Raw genomic sequence first — 19,846 nt, forward strand, 5'->3', positions numbered from 1 at the left:
TGATCTTGTTTCAGCATGTTTAAGCTACAGTGCCAGTAGCTGGCTAGACCTACTCCCTTGAAAATGTTATATTTGTCGCACCCCCTGCAGAAATGAATTCTGTTCTACATTGCAACAGGTCATTAAGTTCCAGTCTACTTGCTTTTAGCTCAATTTCTCTCTGTTGAATAGTTGTCTTTAAGCAAGTACTCCAGCATTTTACAATTATTTTCAAATTCACTGATCTTCTGAAGTCTTCATTTCTGTTAATTAGAGGAAAAAGGTCTAGTGTTACCTTTTATGAAACCTTTTGCAGTTAACCATACCATAATTTTATTTATTTAACTAGGCAAGTCAGTTGAGAACGAATTCTTATTTATAATGACGGCCTACCCCGGCCAAATGCTAACCCGGGCGACGCTGGGCCAATTGTGCGATGCCCTCTGGGACTCCCAATCACATCCGGTTGTGATACAGCCTGGAATCAAACCAGGGTCTGTAGTGATGCCTCTAGCACAGATGCTGTAGTTTAGACCACTGCGCAACTCGGGAGTAATTGAGTCCTCCACTAAGAGATAATTTATTTCAAAAAAAGTATTTTAAATTCAAACAGTTATGTATGTAAAGTATTATTAGATATCCATCTCCGTCCACACTTTTCATTGGGAAGATTTGAAAATCGACAAAGAATGGGATTATGATCAGATAGAATGGCCGGTAATGTTTTAATAAATTCCATGTAACATGCAATATCAGCAAATGTTAAAGCATAGTCAATTCTCGAGAAAGTCTTAAATCTAGCAGAAAAGCATGTATAGTCCTTAGTTGTGGGATTCTGAAATCGCCAACAGTCATTAAGATTGAGATCTTTAAGAAATTGTTTGGAAATTGTTTGGAAGCATTCACTCGTGATGAGCTATGAGAAGGTCCAGATCTATCTAACTTAGAATCAGGGAAAGGGAAAGGCGGATACCTACAGTAGTCAGTTGACAAACTGAATGTATTCACCTGAAATGTGTTGTGCCGCATTTAACGCAACCCCTCTGAATCAGAGAGGTGCAGGGGGCTGACCAAAAGGTTGCTGGATTGACAAGGTAAAAATCTGTCATTCTGCCACTGAGCAAGGCAGTTAACCCACTGTTCCCCAAATCAATAATGGCATCCATGTCAGTTCTAATAATAAGCTTAGAATCAGATAAATTGAGCAAGCTTCTGGTTCCAGAAGGGAGAACATTTTTGTCATATGAGTTAGGAGCATAAATAGATACAAATGCTTTTTTTCCTTCCATAACAGAGTGGAACATTCTTTATGAAACTATAAAAATCTGTCCTGTTCATAATTTCCACTTTTTTCAATTTTAAGGGGTAAATTGTGTTTATGTAGAATAAGCACCTCTTTAGATTTCGATGTGAAAAATGAAGCAGCTGCCAGTTTGTAGTATTTGTTTTGAAGTCTACAGACATCACCCTTTAAAAGATGTGTCTCTTGCAATAGAGCAACGTCAAGACATTTCATTTGCTTATTTGGCTCATTAGGACCCCTCAGATTACAGGAAATTATCACTAAATTGATCTGAATTCCAGTTTGATTGATAAAGGCGGGGGGGGTGTAATTTATGATAGCTATAGAATCACTATTCAGTTGCCAACTAAATAACTGTTAACCAGATATTCCAGGAAAAACTGTAAACATATCCATTGTTGGATAAAATTACATGTAAAATTACAAAACCCTTCAGATTGCCATCCCACCCTAATAACCCTACAAAATGTATCAAAGCAATTGAAACAAATAATCCCTCCACTCCCTGACAGGTTAGGACACAACAGTTCTCCCTCTCCCCTCAATGTTAGACCCATGACTGAATGCAGTGGTTTCAACTGCAGTGTCTAAAACCCTCCCCATATCCCTCCATTTCCTAAATATTTTTGCATTAACTGACGCAAAGGAAATATGAGAAAGGCAAGAAATGCTCAAATGACTGAACAATTAAGCCTAAATGTAGCACAAACATGGATGTCTAAATAATTCAGTGGTGATGTTGATAGCTGACTTTGTCAGTTGTCATCGCAACGTAAAACAAGCTAGCTAGCTGCTGGCTAGGTTAGCTAGATAACTGTCTAGTGGTAGCTTGCTAACACAGAAAGTTCTGAACGTAACTTAGTTGTAAAATAAAACTTTTTGTTTTTAGAATCTAGGTTAACTTGCAACAACATGTAAGTTATACTGGACACTACTGAAGAGAATTAGTTAGCTAGCTAACAGTTGTGATGACTTAGCTGCTAACATTAGCTGTAACATCACTGTCCCAATCACCCAGCTAGCTGGATAGCTAGTATGCTAGCTTGCTGGTGCTATGTTGCTGAAGTTCAAAATGATCAGAAGCAATTAGATCAAATGTTCCTCAAAGTTCCTTGAAGGTGCGGATAAATTCTCTTGACCAGTTCATTTAATCCATAGGTTCCCAGGTGTTTGCATGGCCCCGTTGTTGAGTCTTACTCCTCACAACAGGACCAGCGGCATGGTGCTCACTGCGGTGCTCGTGGTTGCCCTCTCCCAGTGATGCCACAAACACCTCTGCATCTTGTGCTGTGGTGATTGACAGGTGCTTTCCCGTGTGGTCCGGTGCGTAGCTGGATAAGAGAGGAATGGCTGGATGCCCCTCAGTCGGAGTTTGCTCTGGACATCGTTGAAGGCTTTGGGGCGTTGGGAGGTGTAGGTGCTGTAGTCAGGGGAAAAACCACCTTGCTGGCATGGTGAATGAGCTCTGTTGCCCTGGCTCCTTGTAGAACGGCTTGGTGGTCATTGTACCAGAGGACCTTGAAGATCAGCATCCTTGGTCTGTTGGTAGTATTACCAGTCCCAGGTCAGTGGGCTCTTTCTATCGCAACCTTGTGAGATATGGATGGGATCCATTTAGAGATCATTCCCTGTAGAAATTCAATGGGATCGTCAGTCTCTTCTCCATATTTTAAATAAATTAATCTTAAATTTGAGCAACCTGAACGGTCCTCCATTTCAGCCATCTTGAGCTGCATCAACTTCAGTTGTGAAGAACAGTTGTTGATTTTCTGTTTGCTTTCCCCAATTCCACCTTGCTGATTGTCCACTTTAGTAGGCAGGTTGTCAACCACTCTCAATGCCAATTGTAAGTGTTTCAACAGCCGCTCAAGTCGCTTGATGTTTTTTTTGTTGAGCTAACACCCATTGTAACATAGCTTCAAAAGAGTTCTGTTGCTTGGCTAACGCCTCAGAAATGTAGCCAGCTATGAAGGCCTCAGTGTCAGTGCTGAGGGCTTTCTTTTGACACTTAACTATAGGCAAAGAACTCAGAAGTGCCATGTTTCTTTCCTCCTTGGGTCATTGGCATTGTTAGTTAGTCTTTGGTTAATTTTTTAAGAGTTAATTATATAAATAATGTGTTTAAAATATGCGGAGCTCTGGTGATTAGAGTGACCATAATGCCTGTTGGTCATGTGACCCCTCTTAAAAGATCTTTAATGACTATATTCCACGCTTTGGATATCCAACCAAACTTCACCACAACCTGATCCGTAAGTTTAAAATTACCTGTTCAGATGCCTTGCTATCAGATTACCTCAAAGAACAGCCAACAATCATTTGCACAGGAAAAGTCTAAAAAAATAAGCATAGCTCTTCAAACTGGGGACCCGTTTGCTTCTCAGAGACCTATGGGAAAGAGGAAGGCCAGGAAAACTGAGAGCCTACTGGGAGAAGGATACCATGGTTGTGGAACAGGTGGGTGAAAACCCTGTCTACAAAGTTCGACCTGATAATCCCACTGGGATGCAGAGAATCCTTCACCGCAATTTGTTACTACTTATCAATGACTTGCCTCGAGATAGAGGGAAAGACACTAGGCCATGATCCAAATAAACGACAGACAAGGAAGACTCAATAGGAATAAGCACAAGTCAGAACTGAGAACAATCTGAGTGACACTGACCTCTCTGATGACAAGGACAATGAGATGGTTTTGTCTTTGTGTCCAGAATTGCTAAATGACAGACAGCTGTGTCAATGGGTGGGTTTCCCTATGGGTCCGCTAGCTATACGGTAGGCCTAAACTCACCTATTAAGCTATCTTGAAATCCCAGCAAGAAACCATATTGATGTAGCAATGTTCCAAGAAAGACACATGCTGCAAAAGACCAAGAAAGACCAAGAAAGCCGAATCACTTTCCTTAAATATATCCATAATGGAAAGAACATTTCCTTTAATAATGTGCATGTTCCAAATTCATATGATCTTACGTTTTTTTTAATTCTCTGAACAGCATAATGTTAGAATTAAATTAATTAAAACTGTTTTTTTAACATGTTTTAACCACTCCTATATAAATGGTAGATTATCGGAAACACAACAAGAAGGTCTGATTTCATTATTACTGAAACAGGATCCAAGTGGTATAAATAAACCACTCACAGACTGAGCAGTGTGTAAACTGGCAGGAGCTAAAGGACGACGTTATGGACAGCAGAAGCATGGAGTATACGACGTGGGAAGAAATCGACAGGTGGACGGCCGACCCAGAGCGAGTGCAGGAGTCCGCCTGGGATTCCCTACAGCAATGCGAAGAGGGCTATAGACGAATGGAGTCGAAAAGGAAAGCACGGCGGCACAAAGCGAAAACCGAAAGTCACCCCAAAAAATGTATTGGGGGGGGGCTTAGGGAGAGTATGGCTGAGTCAGGAAATAGACCTGAGCCAACTCTCCTTGTTCATCGTGAGGAGCCAAGGAGGAGACCAGAACCAGAGCCAGTGTTAGAGGTGAGCGAAGCAGAGACTGTGAAGGAGTTAATGGGGAAAATGGAGTGGAGAGTAATGAGGGAGTTGCTAGCTTGGTGCTATAGATATAATATTCGTCCGACGGATCGTGTCGGCGATTTGATAGCACCTGAGTTAGCGCTCTATACTCAACCTGAGGTGCGTGTTAGTCGGCTGGTGAAGTTGGTGCCAGCCTCACGCACCAGGCCTCCTGTGCACATCCCTAGCCTTGCACGTCCTGTGCCTACACTGCTCTCAAGGTCTCCAGTACGCCTTCAAGGTCTAGCCCATCCTGTGCCACCTCCACACACCAGTCCTCCGGTAGCAGCTCCCCGCACCAGGCTTCCTGTGCGTGTCCTCGATCCAGTACCACCAGTTCCAGCACCACGCACCAGGCCTCCAGTGCGCCTCGCCTGTTCAGCGCAGCCAGCACTTTTCTCCTCTCCTGCGCTGCCGGAGTCTCCCGCCTGTTTAGCGCAGCCAGAGCCTTTCTCCTCTCCTGCGCTGCCGGAGTCTCCTGTCTGTCCAGCGCCGCCAGTGCTCCCAGTCTGCCCAGCGCTCCCAGTCTGCCCAGCGCCGCCAGTGCTCCCAGTCTGCCCGACAACCAGTCTCTTCCAGATCTGCTCGACAACCAGTCTCTTCCAGATCTGCCAGCCAGCCAGGATTTACCGGAGCCTACTACCTGCCTGAGCTTCATCTCAGTACTGGGCTTCCTCTCAGTACTGGGCTTCCCTCAGTACCGGGCTTCCCATCAGTACCGGGCTTCCCCTCAGTCTGTTCCCCTCAGTACCGAGATGCCCCTCTGTCCCGAGATGCCCCTCTGTCCCGAGATGCCCCTCTGTCCCGAGATGCCCCTCTGTCCCGAGATGCCCCTCTGTCCCGAGATGCCCCTCTGTCCCGAGATGCCCCTCTGTCCCGAGATGCCCCTCTGTCCCGAGATGCCCCTCTGTCCTGAGATGCCCCTCTGTCCCGAGATGCCCCTCTGTCACGAGCTGCTCCTCAGTTATGTGGGGATCTGGGTGAGGACTATTAGGCCATGGTCGGCGGAGAAGGTGGATTATCCCAGGACGTGAAGGGGAGGAAATAGGACATTTATGGAGTGGGGTCGACGCCCCGAGCCAGAACCGCCACCATGGACAGATGCCCACCCGGACCCTCCCTATGATCTTGAGGTGCGTCCGGGAGTCCTCACCTTAGGGGGGGGGGGGTTCTGTCACGCCTTGGTCATTGTATTTTGTGTTTTTGTTATATGTTTGGGTAGGCCAGGGTGTGACATGGGTTTATATGTTGTGTTTCGTATTGGGCTTTTATTAGCATTGGGATTGTGTATGATTAGGGGTGTGTCTAGTTAGGCTTGGCTGCCTGAGGCGGTTCTCAATTGGAGTCAGGTGATTCTCGTTGTCTCGGATTGGGAACCGTATTTAGGTAACCTGAGTTCGCTTTGTATTTTGGTGGGTGTTTGTTCCTGTCTCTGTGTTGTAGTCACCAGATAGGCTGTAATTAGTTTCACGTTCCGTTCTGTTGTTTTTGTATTTCAGTTATTTCATGTACCGCTATTCTGTTCATTAAAGTCATGAGTAACCTACTCACTGCATTTCGGTCCGACTTTCTTCATTCAACAGACGAACGCCGTTACAATAACACTATGAAATATCGGGGAAACCAGTTCTGGTTTTCATAGCAGACTTTGAAAAGGCTTATGATAAAGTACGACTGGAGTTTATATACAGTGGGGCAAAAAAAGTATTTAGTCAGCCACCAATTGTGCAAGTTCTCCCACTTAAAAAGATCAGAGAGACCTGTAATTTTCATCATAGGTACACTTCAACTATGCCAGACAAAATGAGAAGAAAAGAAATCTAGAAAATCACATCGTAGGATTTTTTAGGAATTTCTTTGCAAATGATGGTGGAAAATAAGTATTTATTTTATTTTATTTATTACAACTGGTTATCGGGACAAATTTGAATGCCATTCTGGACATGCGGGACAAGAATCTGTCTAACAAGCTTCTCGGTAATGATCAATTAGCAGATATTGCAGCTATTGAATCTGAATCAGGTGAATTACTATCATAACCAACATTAATTAACCAAAGATTCTCCCATTTCTATAATGAATTGTACACCTCTCTTATTGTATATCCACACCAAGCCAGATTGAGTCATTTTTTTAAAAAGATCTAAAAACTCCTCTTCTCTCAACTGAGGAAGCCAGCTTACTGGGAGCCTACATCAACTTGCTGGGAGCCCACATTGGATAACATGAATAAAAGGAAAATCACCAGTATTTCTTCTCAGGTCTATTTAAAAATATGGAACCCATTAAGTCCACTGTTACTTGAAATGATTAGCAGAGCCGTTCACAAAAAGGTTCATTTGGAAGGGATGTAAATACAGCAGTAATTTACCTTTGTAAAAAAAAGTTAAGTACGCCATCCAGTGCTCTCACTATTGCCCTCTACCTTTGATAAATACAGATATTAAACAATTTTCTAAAATTCTGTTGTCCCATCTCGAAAATTACTTACCCAAATTTGTACATCTGGACGAAAGCGTGTCTGTTAAAAAAAAAATATTACAGATCTAACATCCTTCATCAGAAACTAAAGCTCATTGGGCAATGATATATCACGACGCAGAAAAAGCTTTTGATAGACTAAAAAGGTCATATCTTTGGTCAGTTTTTAAACAAAAATATATATATATTATTAAAATACTATATGCTAATCCCTCAGCCATAGTAATAACATGTATTACCTGCTCTGTTCCATTTAGACTAGATGTAGCACGCACGGTGATCCCATCTCAACTCTGCAATTTGTATTGTCTATGGAGCCTCTGGCCACGGCAATTCGACAACGTAAAGAAATTACACCAATAGCTCTCAGTTCTACGGATGACATTATCTGATTACACGCTGATGATATCTAACTTTATGTAGATGATGTAGCTCAATCCCTCCCAAAGGCTCTGAAGATCGTAGACAAATTCAGCACCATCTCAAATTACAAAATTGCCAGAAACATTCATTTAATTTTACAGCTGCACATTCACAGTTTGGCGCGACACAACCATTAGACCGGATGACATGTTTCTGTGCATAAGCTATGCTAGCTAACGTCATGACATTGCCTACAAGTGTGACAAGGGATTTTATTGGAGAATCAATTTTTACATACAGTGCCTTATGAAAGTATTCAGACCCCTAGACTTAAGATATTTTGTTATGTTACGGCCTTATTCTAAAATTGATAAATGTTTTTTCCCCCTAATCAATCTATAAACAATACCACATCATTTATCATAAAAAGTTGAAATATCACATTTACATAAGTATTCAGACCCTTTACTCAGTACTTTTCTGAAGCACCTTTGGCAACGACTACAGTCTTCTTAGGTATGACGCTTGAAACCAAGATTGAACTCTTTGGCCTGAATGCCAAGCGACACGTCTGGAGGAAACCTAGCACCATAAAACCCTCTGGGTTTCCACTGGATGGAACAGACAATATGGCGCTGTACATCGTCACGCTCATAAATTCAAACAATTGTCAGATTGTACATTCAGACCGTTTCGCTCTCGGAGGGCACACTAGTAGGGTTGATTTGAGCTGTCTGGCCTTATAACGTCAGTCAAGCATCCACGCTAATGTTGGCTAGCTTGCTAGCTACTTCCAGACACAAATGAGACCACTCTGACCAATTTACACGCCCTAGCTGAGCTGGTAAGGCAGTTTTCGTGATAATCAGAGCGTTAGTGACTGTAAATGTGGTACTGGAAACAATTGAATTGCTCTATTTTCCCGATATTTACTGACACCGGCTATATTCAACGGGTGTTGAGAGGTCGTAAATGGATTATTCTGCTCTCTGGTACACTCAGACGAGAGTGCTCTGAAATCCGTGTTGATAGTAGGCTGGATACATGAAATTCTAAACAACGTTATTTTTTATAAAAACTAGTTAATTGCATCCAACTAGTTCATTGCATTTTCACCCTGCCAGCTCCTATTGAGCACTGTGGCACCAAATCACCTTCCGAACGTTCTATTCCCAGATAATTGTTCAACATCACAATGCCTGCTTCGCTATTGTTGGCAATGAGACCTGCTTACGTTGTTTTATAGTTAAAATGTAAACAACAACAACAACAAATATTGGAACTCTGCGGTCTTCCCATTGTTTCCTATGGGGGAAACATAGGCATATCTGTCTATTTTGCCAAATATCTCGCAATGTGTATATTTAGATTTTTTTCAAGTCAGGCGCCATTTTAATCGTGAGAATCTCCTCTTTCTAATTATGTGAGCCTGGGAAGCTAGCTCAGTTGTCATCAAATGCTAACCCCAAAATACTTTTTGTCCCTGGAACGCTGAGCTCCCCCCATTGTTTTCCTACGGAGAGGCATGCTGGTGTATTTCGCCAAATATCTCACTGTGAATATTTTGGTTTTTTTTTCCAAGTCGGGCACCATTATAAATCAGGAGAATCTCCTCTTTGTAATGATGTAAGTCTGGGCAACAAGCTCCTTTGTCATCGATCGCTAGACCAGAAAAAGTCAGAAGTTTTTTTTTTTCTCATTACGCAGACATAAGCACAGTTGACACCATCGAGGTGCGGATGTTTACTTTCTACACAATATGTTTTTTTCCAGTTTCGTCCAACGAACAGATTGTAGTGCTAAAATAAAAAGGGATACATTTTTTGTGCCATTTAGGCAAAATGGAATTCTAATTCTCCAGTCAAAACAGGCTCTGCGAACGTTCGATTCCATTAATTTGCTATGGGCACTCGCTAGTGTTCCAGTTTAACCAACGTTCTTCAGCCATTTTTCAGCCTTGGGTGAATTTTGACTCGTTCTATTGTCCAGCCTATGGATAGCCAGGGTGAATTTTGACTCGTTCTATTGTCCAGCCTATGGATAGCCAGAGCGAATTTACGAAAGCACACGAATGATCCATTGAGAAAGCATAACGACTATCCCATTTTGCTCAGCTAAGAATGACTGGAATAATCAAGTCAATAAACGTTGGGTAGTTAGGTAGCCAATAGTTAATATACTGGCATGGGTGGTGTATAACTACTAATGTTAGGTAGCTAGCTAACATACCGGTACATACTGCTGTAATGATATGCTATGTGGTTCGTAAGGACAGCGTAGCTAACAAATTGTCAGCCAACATAAGGTGTAAGGTAACTTATTTGAAAAGTCATTACTTTATTACATTGAGTAGCAAGCTACCCTTTGGTCATTAGGGCAAATCTGGTCTGTGATAGGTTTTTTTTTCACACCTAGCTCGGCTATTAGACTATTCTTTGGCAGGTTGAATAGTCTATTGTTCAGCAATTAGCCCACCTCCACAACTTGCAAAAATAAGTTGTTCCCATCATGTTCCTTTCCCTCTTCCATGCTCTCTCTCTATCCATCGGTCTCTCGTCTGCAGGTATGTTTTGATGTGAGAGAGGAAGCCAGTCCCGTCATCGCCACCTCACCCACTCTTAAGGTAACCTTCGGGCCAACTGGGGGCCCAATGCTGGTTAGGAGACACAGCAATTGTGATGAACTGAGAGAATATTAGGGTAGCAGTGTAATTCATTAATTCATTAAGCTGTTCTTATCTTTTTTTCCTTTCCATCTTCTACACCTATCTCCCCACCTTGTCTTTCTTCCTCGTTTTATAATGCACACCCCAGATTGAACTTGTATTATATAATATTACAATTATCATAATTATAATGCACGTATTATGCATTTATAACACCTGGATAATGAACTTCTTTCAATAAAGCGTTTCACATTCTCCACTGGTTGAAATTAAGTATCTCATGGAAATACTATCCTGTGTCCTCAGATTAATGCAGAAGGGAATTAGATATGCATCATTTATTTAATGCATATATGAATTACAAATCAATCATGTTTCTAGTCTACTGCATAGTTACAATGTGTAATCATTGATGTCCCAGGAGCAGGAGTGGTAAAATTGTAATACATACATGCAGACAGCATCATTCAAATAATGGAGTTTGATATGACTGAAAAGAATGTATCAGAGATTCATACGTGAACTGCACCTTTATTTACCAAGGAAGAGTACATGATCAGTGAATTAATGTATATTCAATGTACAGTGTACAATGTGGGAATCTCATGCGTGGTAATAACTACAGTACATGTACAGTTGAAATCGGAAGTGTACATACACCTTAGCCAAAAACATTTCAACTCAGTTTTTCACAATTCCTGACATTTAATCCTAGCAAAATTCCCTGTTTTAGGTCAGATAGAATCACCAGTTCATTTTAAGAATGTGAAATGTCAGAATAATAGTAGAGTTAAGATTTATTTCAACTTTTATTTCTTTCATCACACTCCCAGTGGGTCAGAAGTTTACATACACTCAATTAGTATTTGGTAGCATTGCCTTTAAATTGTTTAACCTGTGTCAAACGTTTCAGGTAGCCTTCCACAAGCTTCCCACAATAAGTTGGGTGAATTTTGGCCCATTCCCCCTGACAGAGCTGATGTAACTGAGTCGAGTTTGTAGGCCTCCTTGCTCGCACATGGTTTTTCAGTTCTGCCCACAAATGTTCTATAGGATTGAGGTCAGTGCTTTCTGGCCACTCCAGTACCTTTACTTTGTTGTCCTTAAGCCATTTTTCCACAATTTTGGAAGTATGCTTGGGGTCATTGTCCATTTGGAAGACCCATTTTCGACCAAGCTTTAACTTCCTGACTGATGTCTTTAGATGTTGCTTCAATATATCCACATAATTTTCCAACCTCATGATGCCATCTATTTTGTGAAGTGCACCAGTCCCTCCTGCAGCAAAGCACTCCCACAACATGATGCTGCCACCTCCGTGCTTCACGGTTGGGATGATGTCCTTCGGCTTGCAAGCCTCCCCCTTTTTCCTCCAAACATAACAATGGTCATTATGGCCAAACAGTTCTAATTCTCCAAAAACTACAATTTTTGTCCCCATGTGCAGTTGCAAACCGTAGTCTGGCTTATTTATGATGGTTTTGGAGCAGTGGTTTCTTCCTTGCAGAGAGGCCTTTCAGGTTATATCCATATAGGACTTATTTTACTGTGGATATAGATACTTTTGTACTGGTTTCCTCCAGCATCTTCACAAGGCCCATTGCTGTTGTTCTGGGATTGATTTGCACTTTTCGCACCGAAGCACATTAATCTCTAGGAGACCGAACGAATCTCCTTCCTGTGCGGTATGACAGCTGTGGTGTTTATACATGCGTACTATTGTTTGTACAGATGAACATGGTACTTTCAGGGCTTTGTAAATTGCTCCCAAGGATGAACCAGACTTGTGGAGGTCTACAAAAAAAAGGTCTTGGCTGATTTCTTTAGATTTTTCCCATGATGTCAAGCAAAGAGGCATTGAGTTTGAAGGTAGGCCTTGAAATACATCCACAGGTACACCTCCAATTGACTCAAATGATGTCAATTAGCTTATCAGAAGCTTCTAAGCCATGACATTTTCTGGAATTTTCCAAGTTGTTTAAAGGCACAGTCAACTTATTCAACTTGTAAACTTTACTGCCTCTACTGCCATTCAGACTTGAAGTACAACTGATAGCTGAGGTTCATAGATTGGTATAAATATTATTTCAAAACCTAACGTTTTAGGGTCCATACACAGATCGGCTACATACTGTAGCTAGCTACACATCCATAGGCATACATTTATTTTTATCCTCCACTACACAATAAGCAAGTAAATAGTTAGCTAGCTATGTTACTTCAGCTGCATTGCAAGGCAAGTTTACATAATTGTACTGTCACGTTCTGACCTTTATTTCCTTTGTTTTGTATTTATTTTAGTATGGTCAGGGCGTGAGTTGGGTGGGCAGTCTATGTTTGTTTTTCTATGTTTTGGGGTATTTCTATGTTTCGGCCTAGTATGGTTCTCAATCAGATGCAGGTGTCATTCGTTGTCTCTGATTGAGAATCATACTTAGGTAGCCTGGGTTTCACTGTGTGTTTGTGGGTGATTGTTCCTGTCTCTGTGTTTTGCACCAGATAGGGCTGTTTTTGGTTTTCCACATTTATTGTTTTGTAGTGTTCGTGTTTATCTTTTTTTTATTAAACATGAATCAATATAACCACGCTGCGTTTTGGTCCGCCTCTAATTCACCTAAAGATAACCATTACATGTACGTTCAATTTGAAGTGAATGCTTTAGCTAGCTAGATTCTTTACATCCATTGTTTCACACGATGACAGCCTGGTTTGCTGGTGTTCTCAGGAGTCCCTAAAACATTAAACAACACGGAGTACAAATTTATTCTCCTAACATTAGTTAGCTGGCTAATGTTAGCTTGTCAGATAAATGGCTATTTAGCAAATTTCATACATTAACAAAAACGTTTGTCTCTACATTAACATATTCCTCTCAATTGTACATTTCTTGCATGACTCGTTATGACGTTATAACTACTTATATTTGGTTCCACCGTAATGTTCTGTCTGCCATCTTTGTTGAAAAACGCCACCAGGCACGGGTGGCTTGCGTCAAAACTTGTCATTGGAATCACTCGATATGATTGGTCATATAAAAACCTTGGAACCCAAATGCATAATGAGTGCTCTAACTCCCCTTGTGGTGGTCTGGAGCAATGAAGCCATGACACTGGGTACCTCTAAGTCCCGCAGTGCAAGTTTGGAATTTTTAAGAGGAACCACCATTGTAGCACCATCCCTACGGTGAAGCATGGGAGTGGCAGCATCATGCTGTGGGAATGATTTTTAGATGCAGGGACTGGGAGACGAGTGAACCTTCACCTCTCTGACTGGGGCGAAGGTACACCTTCCAACAGGACAATGACCCTAAGCACACAGTCAAGACAAAGCAGGAGTGGCTTCGGGACAAGTCTCTGAACGTCCTTGAGCTGTCCAGCCAGAGCCCAGACTTGAACCCAATCGAACATTTCTGGAGAGACCGTAAAATAGCTGTGCAGCAACGCTCCCCATCCAATCTGACAGCGCTTGAGAGGATCTGCAGAGGAATGGGAGAAACTCTCCAAATACAGGTGTGCCAAGCTAGTAGTGTCATAACCAAGAAGATTTGAGGCTGTAATCGCTGCCAAAAGGTGATTCAACAAATTACTGAGTAACAGGTCTGAATGCTTATGTAAATGTGATATTTCCCTTTTTTATAAATTTATAAAACACAGTTTTTGCTTTGTCATTGTGTGTAGATTGAATAAGGATGTAATGTATCAAAATGTGGGAAAAGTCAAGAGATCTGAATATTTTCCAAATGTACTGTAAGCTTCCTGAAACCTGTCTCAAAATATATACATTTCACTGACAAATACACTGGCAAATCAAATTGGTCACATACACATATTGAGCAAATGTAATTGTGGGTGTAGCGAAATGCCTTGTCACGAATATTACCGAAGGTGACTCCCCTTCTTGTTCGGGTGGCGCTCGGCGGTCGTCGTCACCGGTCTACTAGCTATCACCGATCCTTTGTTCTGTGTTACTTTGGTTTTGTCTGATTGGTATCACCTGTTTCTTGTTTGGTTGTTAGGGTGGGGTTATATAAGTTTGTTCAGCCCGCTTCTGTTTCGTGCGGGCTTGTTCGTCTGTTTTGTGTTAGAGTGAGTTTGTTTGCATTTTCGGGTTTCGCGCTGTCCGTTATTATTTCTGATCATTTGTTTCCTACTTTTATTCATGTTATTTTTCCTGGACATTAAAGCGTGTTTTTCCCACATCCTTTTGCTCTCTGCGCCTGACTCCACACCTCTTCACTCATTAATCGTAACATGCCTGTCTTCCTTGCTCCAACAGTGCAGTAGTATCTAACAATTCACAACAATATACACAAATCTAAAAGTAAAATAATGGAATTAAGAAATATTTACAGTACCAGTCAGAAGTTTGGACACACCTACTCATTCCAGAGATTCTTTATTTTTTAACATTTTCCACATTGTAGAATAATAGTGAAGATATCAAAACTATGACATAACACATATGGAATCATGTAGTAACCAAAACAAAACTATTCAAAAAGAGTCTTCAAAGTAGCCGCCCTCTGCCTTGATGACAGCTTTGCACACTCTTGGCATTCTCTCAACCAACTTCATGAGGCATGCTTTTCCCAACAGCCTTAAAGGATTTCCCACATGCGCTGAGCACTTGTTGGCTGCTTTTCCTTTTCCTCTGCGGTACAACTCATCCCAAACCATCTCAATTGGGTTGAGGTTGGGTGATTGTGGAGGCCAGAATATCTGATGCAGTACTCCATCACTCTCCTCGGTCAAATAGCCCTTACAAAGCCTGGAGGTGTGTTGGGTCATTGTCCTGTTGAAAAACAAATGATAGTCCCACTAAGCCCAAACCAGATGGGATGGCGTATTGCTGCAGAATGCTGTGGTAGCCATGCTGGTTAAGTGTGCCTTGAATTCTAAATAAATCACAGACAGTGTCTGTGCAAAGCACAACCCACACCATCACACCTTCTCCTCCATGCTTCACGGTGGGAACCACACATGCGGAGATCATCCGTTCACCTACTCTGCGTCTCCCAAACACACAGCGGTTGGACTCATGAGACCAAAGGACAGATTTCCACGGGTCTAATGCCAATTGCTAATGTTTCTTCGAACAAGCAAGTCTCTTATTATTGGTGTCGTTTAGTAGTGGTTTCTTGGCAGCAATTCGACCATGAAGGCCTGATTCACGCAGTCTCCTCTGAGCAATTGATGTTTTGTTTTGCTTATTTGAGCTCTTCTTGCCATAATATGGGCTTGGTCTTTTACAAAATAAGGTTATCTTCCGTATACCACCCCTACCTTGTAGAGGTCGACCGATTATGATTTTTCAACGCCGATACCAATTATTGGAGGACCAAAAAGCTGATACCGATTAATCGGACGATTTAATAATTTAAAAAATGTAATAATGACACTTACAACAATACTGAATGAACACTTAGTTTAACTTAATATAATACATCAATAAAATCAATTTAGCCTCAAGTAAATAATGAAACATGTTCAATTTGGTTTAAATAATGCAAAAACAAAGTGTTGGAGAAGAAAGTAAAAGTGCAATGTGCTATGCAAGAAAGCTAACGTTTCATTACCTTGCTCAGAACATGAGAACATATAAAAGCTGGTGGTTCCTTTTAACATGAGTCTTTAATATTCCCAGGTAATAATATTTAGGTTGTAGTTATTATAGGAATTATAGGACTATTTCCCTCTATACCATTTGTATTTCATTAACCTTTGACAATCGGATGTTCTTATAGGCACTTTAGTATTGCCAGTGTAACAGTATAGCTTCTGTCCCTCTAGTTAGCGAGCGCTAACGAGCTAGCCATTTCACTTTGGTTACACCAGCCTCATCTCGGGAGTTGATAGGCTTGAAGTCATAACCAGCGCAATGCTTGACGCACAATGAAGAGCTGCTTGCAAAACGCATGAAAGTGCTGTTTGAATGAATGTTTACGCGCCTGCTTCTGCCTACCACCACTCAGTCAGATACTTGTATGCTCAGTCAGATTATATGCAACGCAGGACACGCTAGATAATATCTAGTAATATCATCAACCATGTGTAGTTAACTAGTGATTATGATTGATTGTTTTTTTATAAGATAAGTTTAATGCTAGCTAGCAACTTACCTTGGCTTACTGCAGTCGCATAACAGGCAGTCTCCTTGTGGAGTGCATCGAGAGAGAGGCAGGTCGTTATTGCGTTGACTCGTTAACTGTAAGGTTGCAAGATTGGATCCCGCGAGCTGACAAGGTGAAAATCTGTCGTTCTGCCAAGGCAGTTAACTCACCGTTCCTAGGCCGTCATTGAAAATAAGAATGTGTTCTTAACTGACTTGCCTAGTTAAATAAAGGTATAAAAAAAAATATTTAAAAAATAATAACATTTTTTTTAATTTGGCAAATCGGCGCCCAAAAATACAGATTGTTATTTAAACTTGAAATCGGCCCTAATTAATCGGCCATTCCGATTAATCGGTCGACCTCTACTACCTTGACACAACACAACTGATTGTCTCAAATACATTAAGGAAAGAAATTCTACGAATTCAGGCACACCTGTTAATTGAAATGCATTCCAGGTGATTACCTCATGAAGTTGGTTGAGAGAATGCCAAGAGTGTGCAAAGCTGTCCTCAAGGCAAAGGGTGGCACTTTGAAGAATCTCAAATATAAAATATATTTTGATTTGTTTAACATTTTTTGTTACTACATGATTCCATGTTTTATTTCATAGTATTGATGTCTTCACTATTATTCTACAATGTAGAAAATAGGCAAAATAAAGAAAAACCTAGAATGAGTAGGTGTGTCCAAACATCTGACTGGTACTGTAAATATTAGATTGAGCAATGTCGGAGTGGTATTGTCTAAAATATGGTGGAATAGAATACAGTTATAGATATGAGATGAGTAAAGCAGTATGTAAACATTATTAAAGTCCCTTGTCAATAAGCAGCTTAAGGCCTACCTTAAGGCCTACAGCACTGTCAAAACACACTTTGAGGGTTTTGAATGATAGGCATTGTGACCTGGTTCAGAAGCTGCATTGTGTGTCTGTATTCATAGACTTGTCAAAGGCATTTGACACTGTGGACCATACTGTCTTGCTGCAGAGATTGAAGTGTATTGGGATTACTGGTCATGCTCTGTAGTGATTTGTGAACTACATGTCAAATCGAATCCAGTGTGTGATGGTTGTAAGTCGGACACCATAGAGTTGTGCTCAGAGGTGTGCCTCAAGGATACATTTTAGGTCCCCTGTTGGTTCCCTGATGTTTATATCAACAACATTGGGAGACATATTGAGACAGCTGATGTTCATTTTTAACGCAAATGACTCTGTTCTCTATTCAAGTTGCAGCAGTTTGACTTTGGCTTTTGAAAAAGCTCAAACAGTGTTTAACATTCAACAGAATCTGTATGACTTGAAGGTTCTTCTGAATTCCTTAAAAACAAAATGTATAGTAATTTCCTATTCTAAACACTCTGAAAACCATGTAATTACTACCTTTGAAAGCCATTCTATAGAACAAGTGAAGACGTACAAATATCTGGGAGTTTGGGTAGATGAGAAGTTGTGCTTCACCACCCATGTAAAGAGCCTTGTCAGGAAATTCAAGATGCGCGTTGGGTTTTATTACTGGCATAAAGCTTGTTTTTTCTTTGCCGCCAGAAAAGAGTTGATTCGTTAAACGTCTTTCTGTGTTGGACTACGGTGATACTATGTATGTGCAAACCTCAAGCTCTACACTGAAGGCTCTTGACTCTGTATCATGCAGCCCCTCATTTGGTCACCAATCTGAGATGTCTAACTCACCATTGTGATCTCTACAGGGTTGTCGGGTGGACATCACTAGCAACACGCAGACATGTAATTGTCTCTAGTTTGTCACCTGATGTCACTAGTTTGCGTTGCCATATGTAAGGAAGCATGTTGTTGAACTTCAAACACACCACACACATGCCTCCACACACACACTTTGTTTGCTGTTGTATTTGTGCTGTTGACAGTGTCATATGTCTGTGTTGTCCGTTTTGTCTTACATAGTTTTTTTTAAAGTTTTTTTTATCCCAGCCCCCATCCCCACAAGAGGCATTCTGCCTCTTGCCAGTCTGTCATTGTAAATAATAATTTGTTCTTATTTTAGAAGAAATTGTGAATTGTGCTAAGGTGCCAATATATTTGACCACATCTGTATCAATATTGAGAAATAGTATTCTGAAACAAATAATTGTTAGCATTAACAGGTCTTGTGCCATCTTGATTACTGTCCGGTAATATGGTCAAGTGAAGCAAAGAAATACTTGGCAAAGCTGTAGCTGGCTCAAAACAGAGCATTTCGACTTGCACATACAGAACTCACATCAACAACATGCATGCCAGTCTTTTCTGGATGAGGGTTGACGAGAAACTAACTGCTTCCCTTCTAGATTTACATTTACATTTACATTTAAGTCATTTAGCAGACGCTCTTATCCAGAGCGACTTTAAATTAGAAATATTACTGAGGGGACACTCAAACACATTAAATATATATATATACACACACACACACACACACACACACACACTGTTTTTGTGACTTGTTTTGTGCTTTTTGTGGAACTCAGAAAGAGTTGACTGCTGCTTCTGCAAAAGCAAACAAATAAATGATCAAATCCCAGTAACACTGGTTAATGGTAGTGGTAGTAGTGTAATAACTGTTGTAATAGTATCAATATTTTTTTTAAAGGTACCGACTTGAGGATGACACAGCCACTGCCAGAAGGTGGTGCTGTCCAGAACACTTGTATCCGGGTCCTCCTGCGGGGGGTGCTCTCCGTCACAGCCGGGGGACAGTTGGTCATGAACTGTGTGTCCTCCTCATCTATGATCTAGGAAACACAGGAAACCAGTCAGAATTACAACACTTCTCACCAAAATCCCTTTATGGACAAAAAGCAAAAGAATAAACAATTTTTTACCCCCCCCCCCACACACACACACACACACACACACACACACACAGTTATAGATGCAAAAAAAAGTTGAGTCAATAACATTTTCCATTTTCAAAAATAGATCACGAATCTTTGAGAAATGTATTTTAATTCTCACCTATGGTGCTCTGCTCACTACGTCTGTGCCAATAAAGTTGAATGTTTTAATTATCACAACTCAGACTTGTGATTAATTTTCATTATTGATCTATGCTATAATTCAGGGCTCCTTGTAATAAACCAATGGTTTAGCGTTTTAGACAGGCTGTCATTTGTATTCTGTTGTCAACTCGCTGCTGCGTCACACTCCACTACGCCCTCATACCAGGATCAATAGTGTATTTCACAGTCACACGTGTCTGAATGTTTTCATATGGAATCCTTTTCAGATGCCAACACTGGCATTACACGTACTGTAATAATCTGTTTTGTGTAGTTTGATATGTGAACACCTTCTCTTAAAACTGATAAACTCAGATGTCTTCAGTTCAAAATGATAGACTGTAACGGCCATTGTTGGTGGAAGGTGAGGACCAATGCGCAGCGTGGTAAGTGTTCA

General features: G+C 41.0%; 1 protein-coding gene across 1 annotated transcript in view; it reads right to left on the minus strand.

Annotated features, from left to right (window-relative positions):
* LOC124003491 (spondin-1-like) overlaps nt 1-19,846 on the minus strand; it is a 131,370-nt gene that overhangs the window by 99,047 nt on the left and 12,477 nt on the right. The window contains exon 3 of the mRNA XM_046311778.1: nt 19,049-19,182. Coding sequence (XP_046167734.1) covers nt 19,049-19,182 — 134 coding nt within the window. The remainder of the gene's footprint in view (nt 1-19,048; nt 19,183-19,846) is intronic.

The sequence above is a fragment of the Oncorhynchus gorbuscha genome, linkage group LG02, assembly GCF_021184085.1.
Source record: "Oncorhynchus gorbuscha isolate QuinsamMale2020 ecotype Even-year linkage group LG02, OgorEven_v1.0, whole genome shotgun sequence".
NCBI classification, from domain to species: domain Eukaryota; kingdom Metazoa; phylum Chordata; class Actinopteri; order Salmoniformes; family Salmonidae; genus Oncorhynchus; species Oncorhynchus gorbuscha.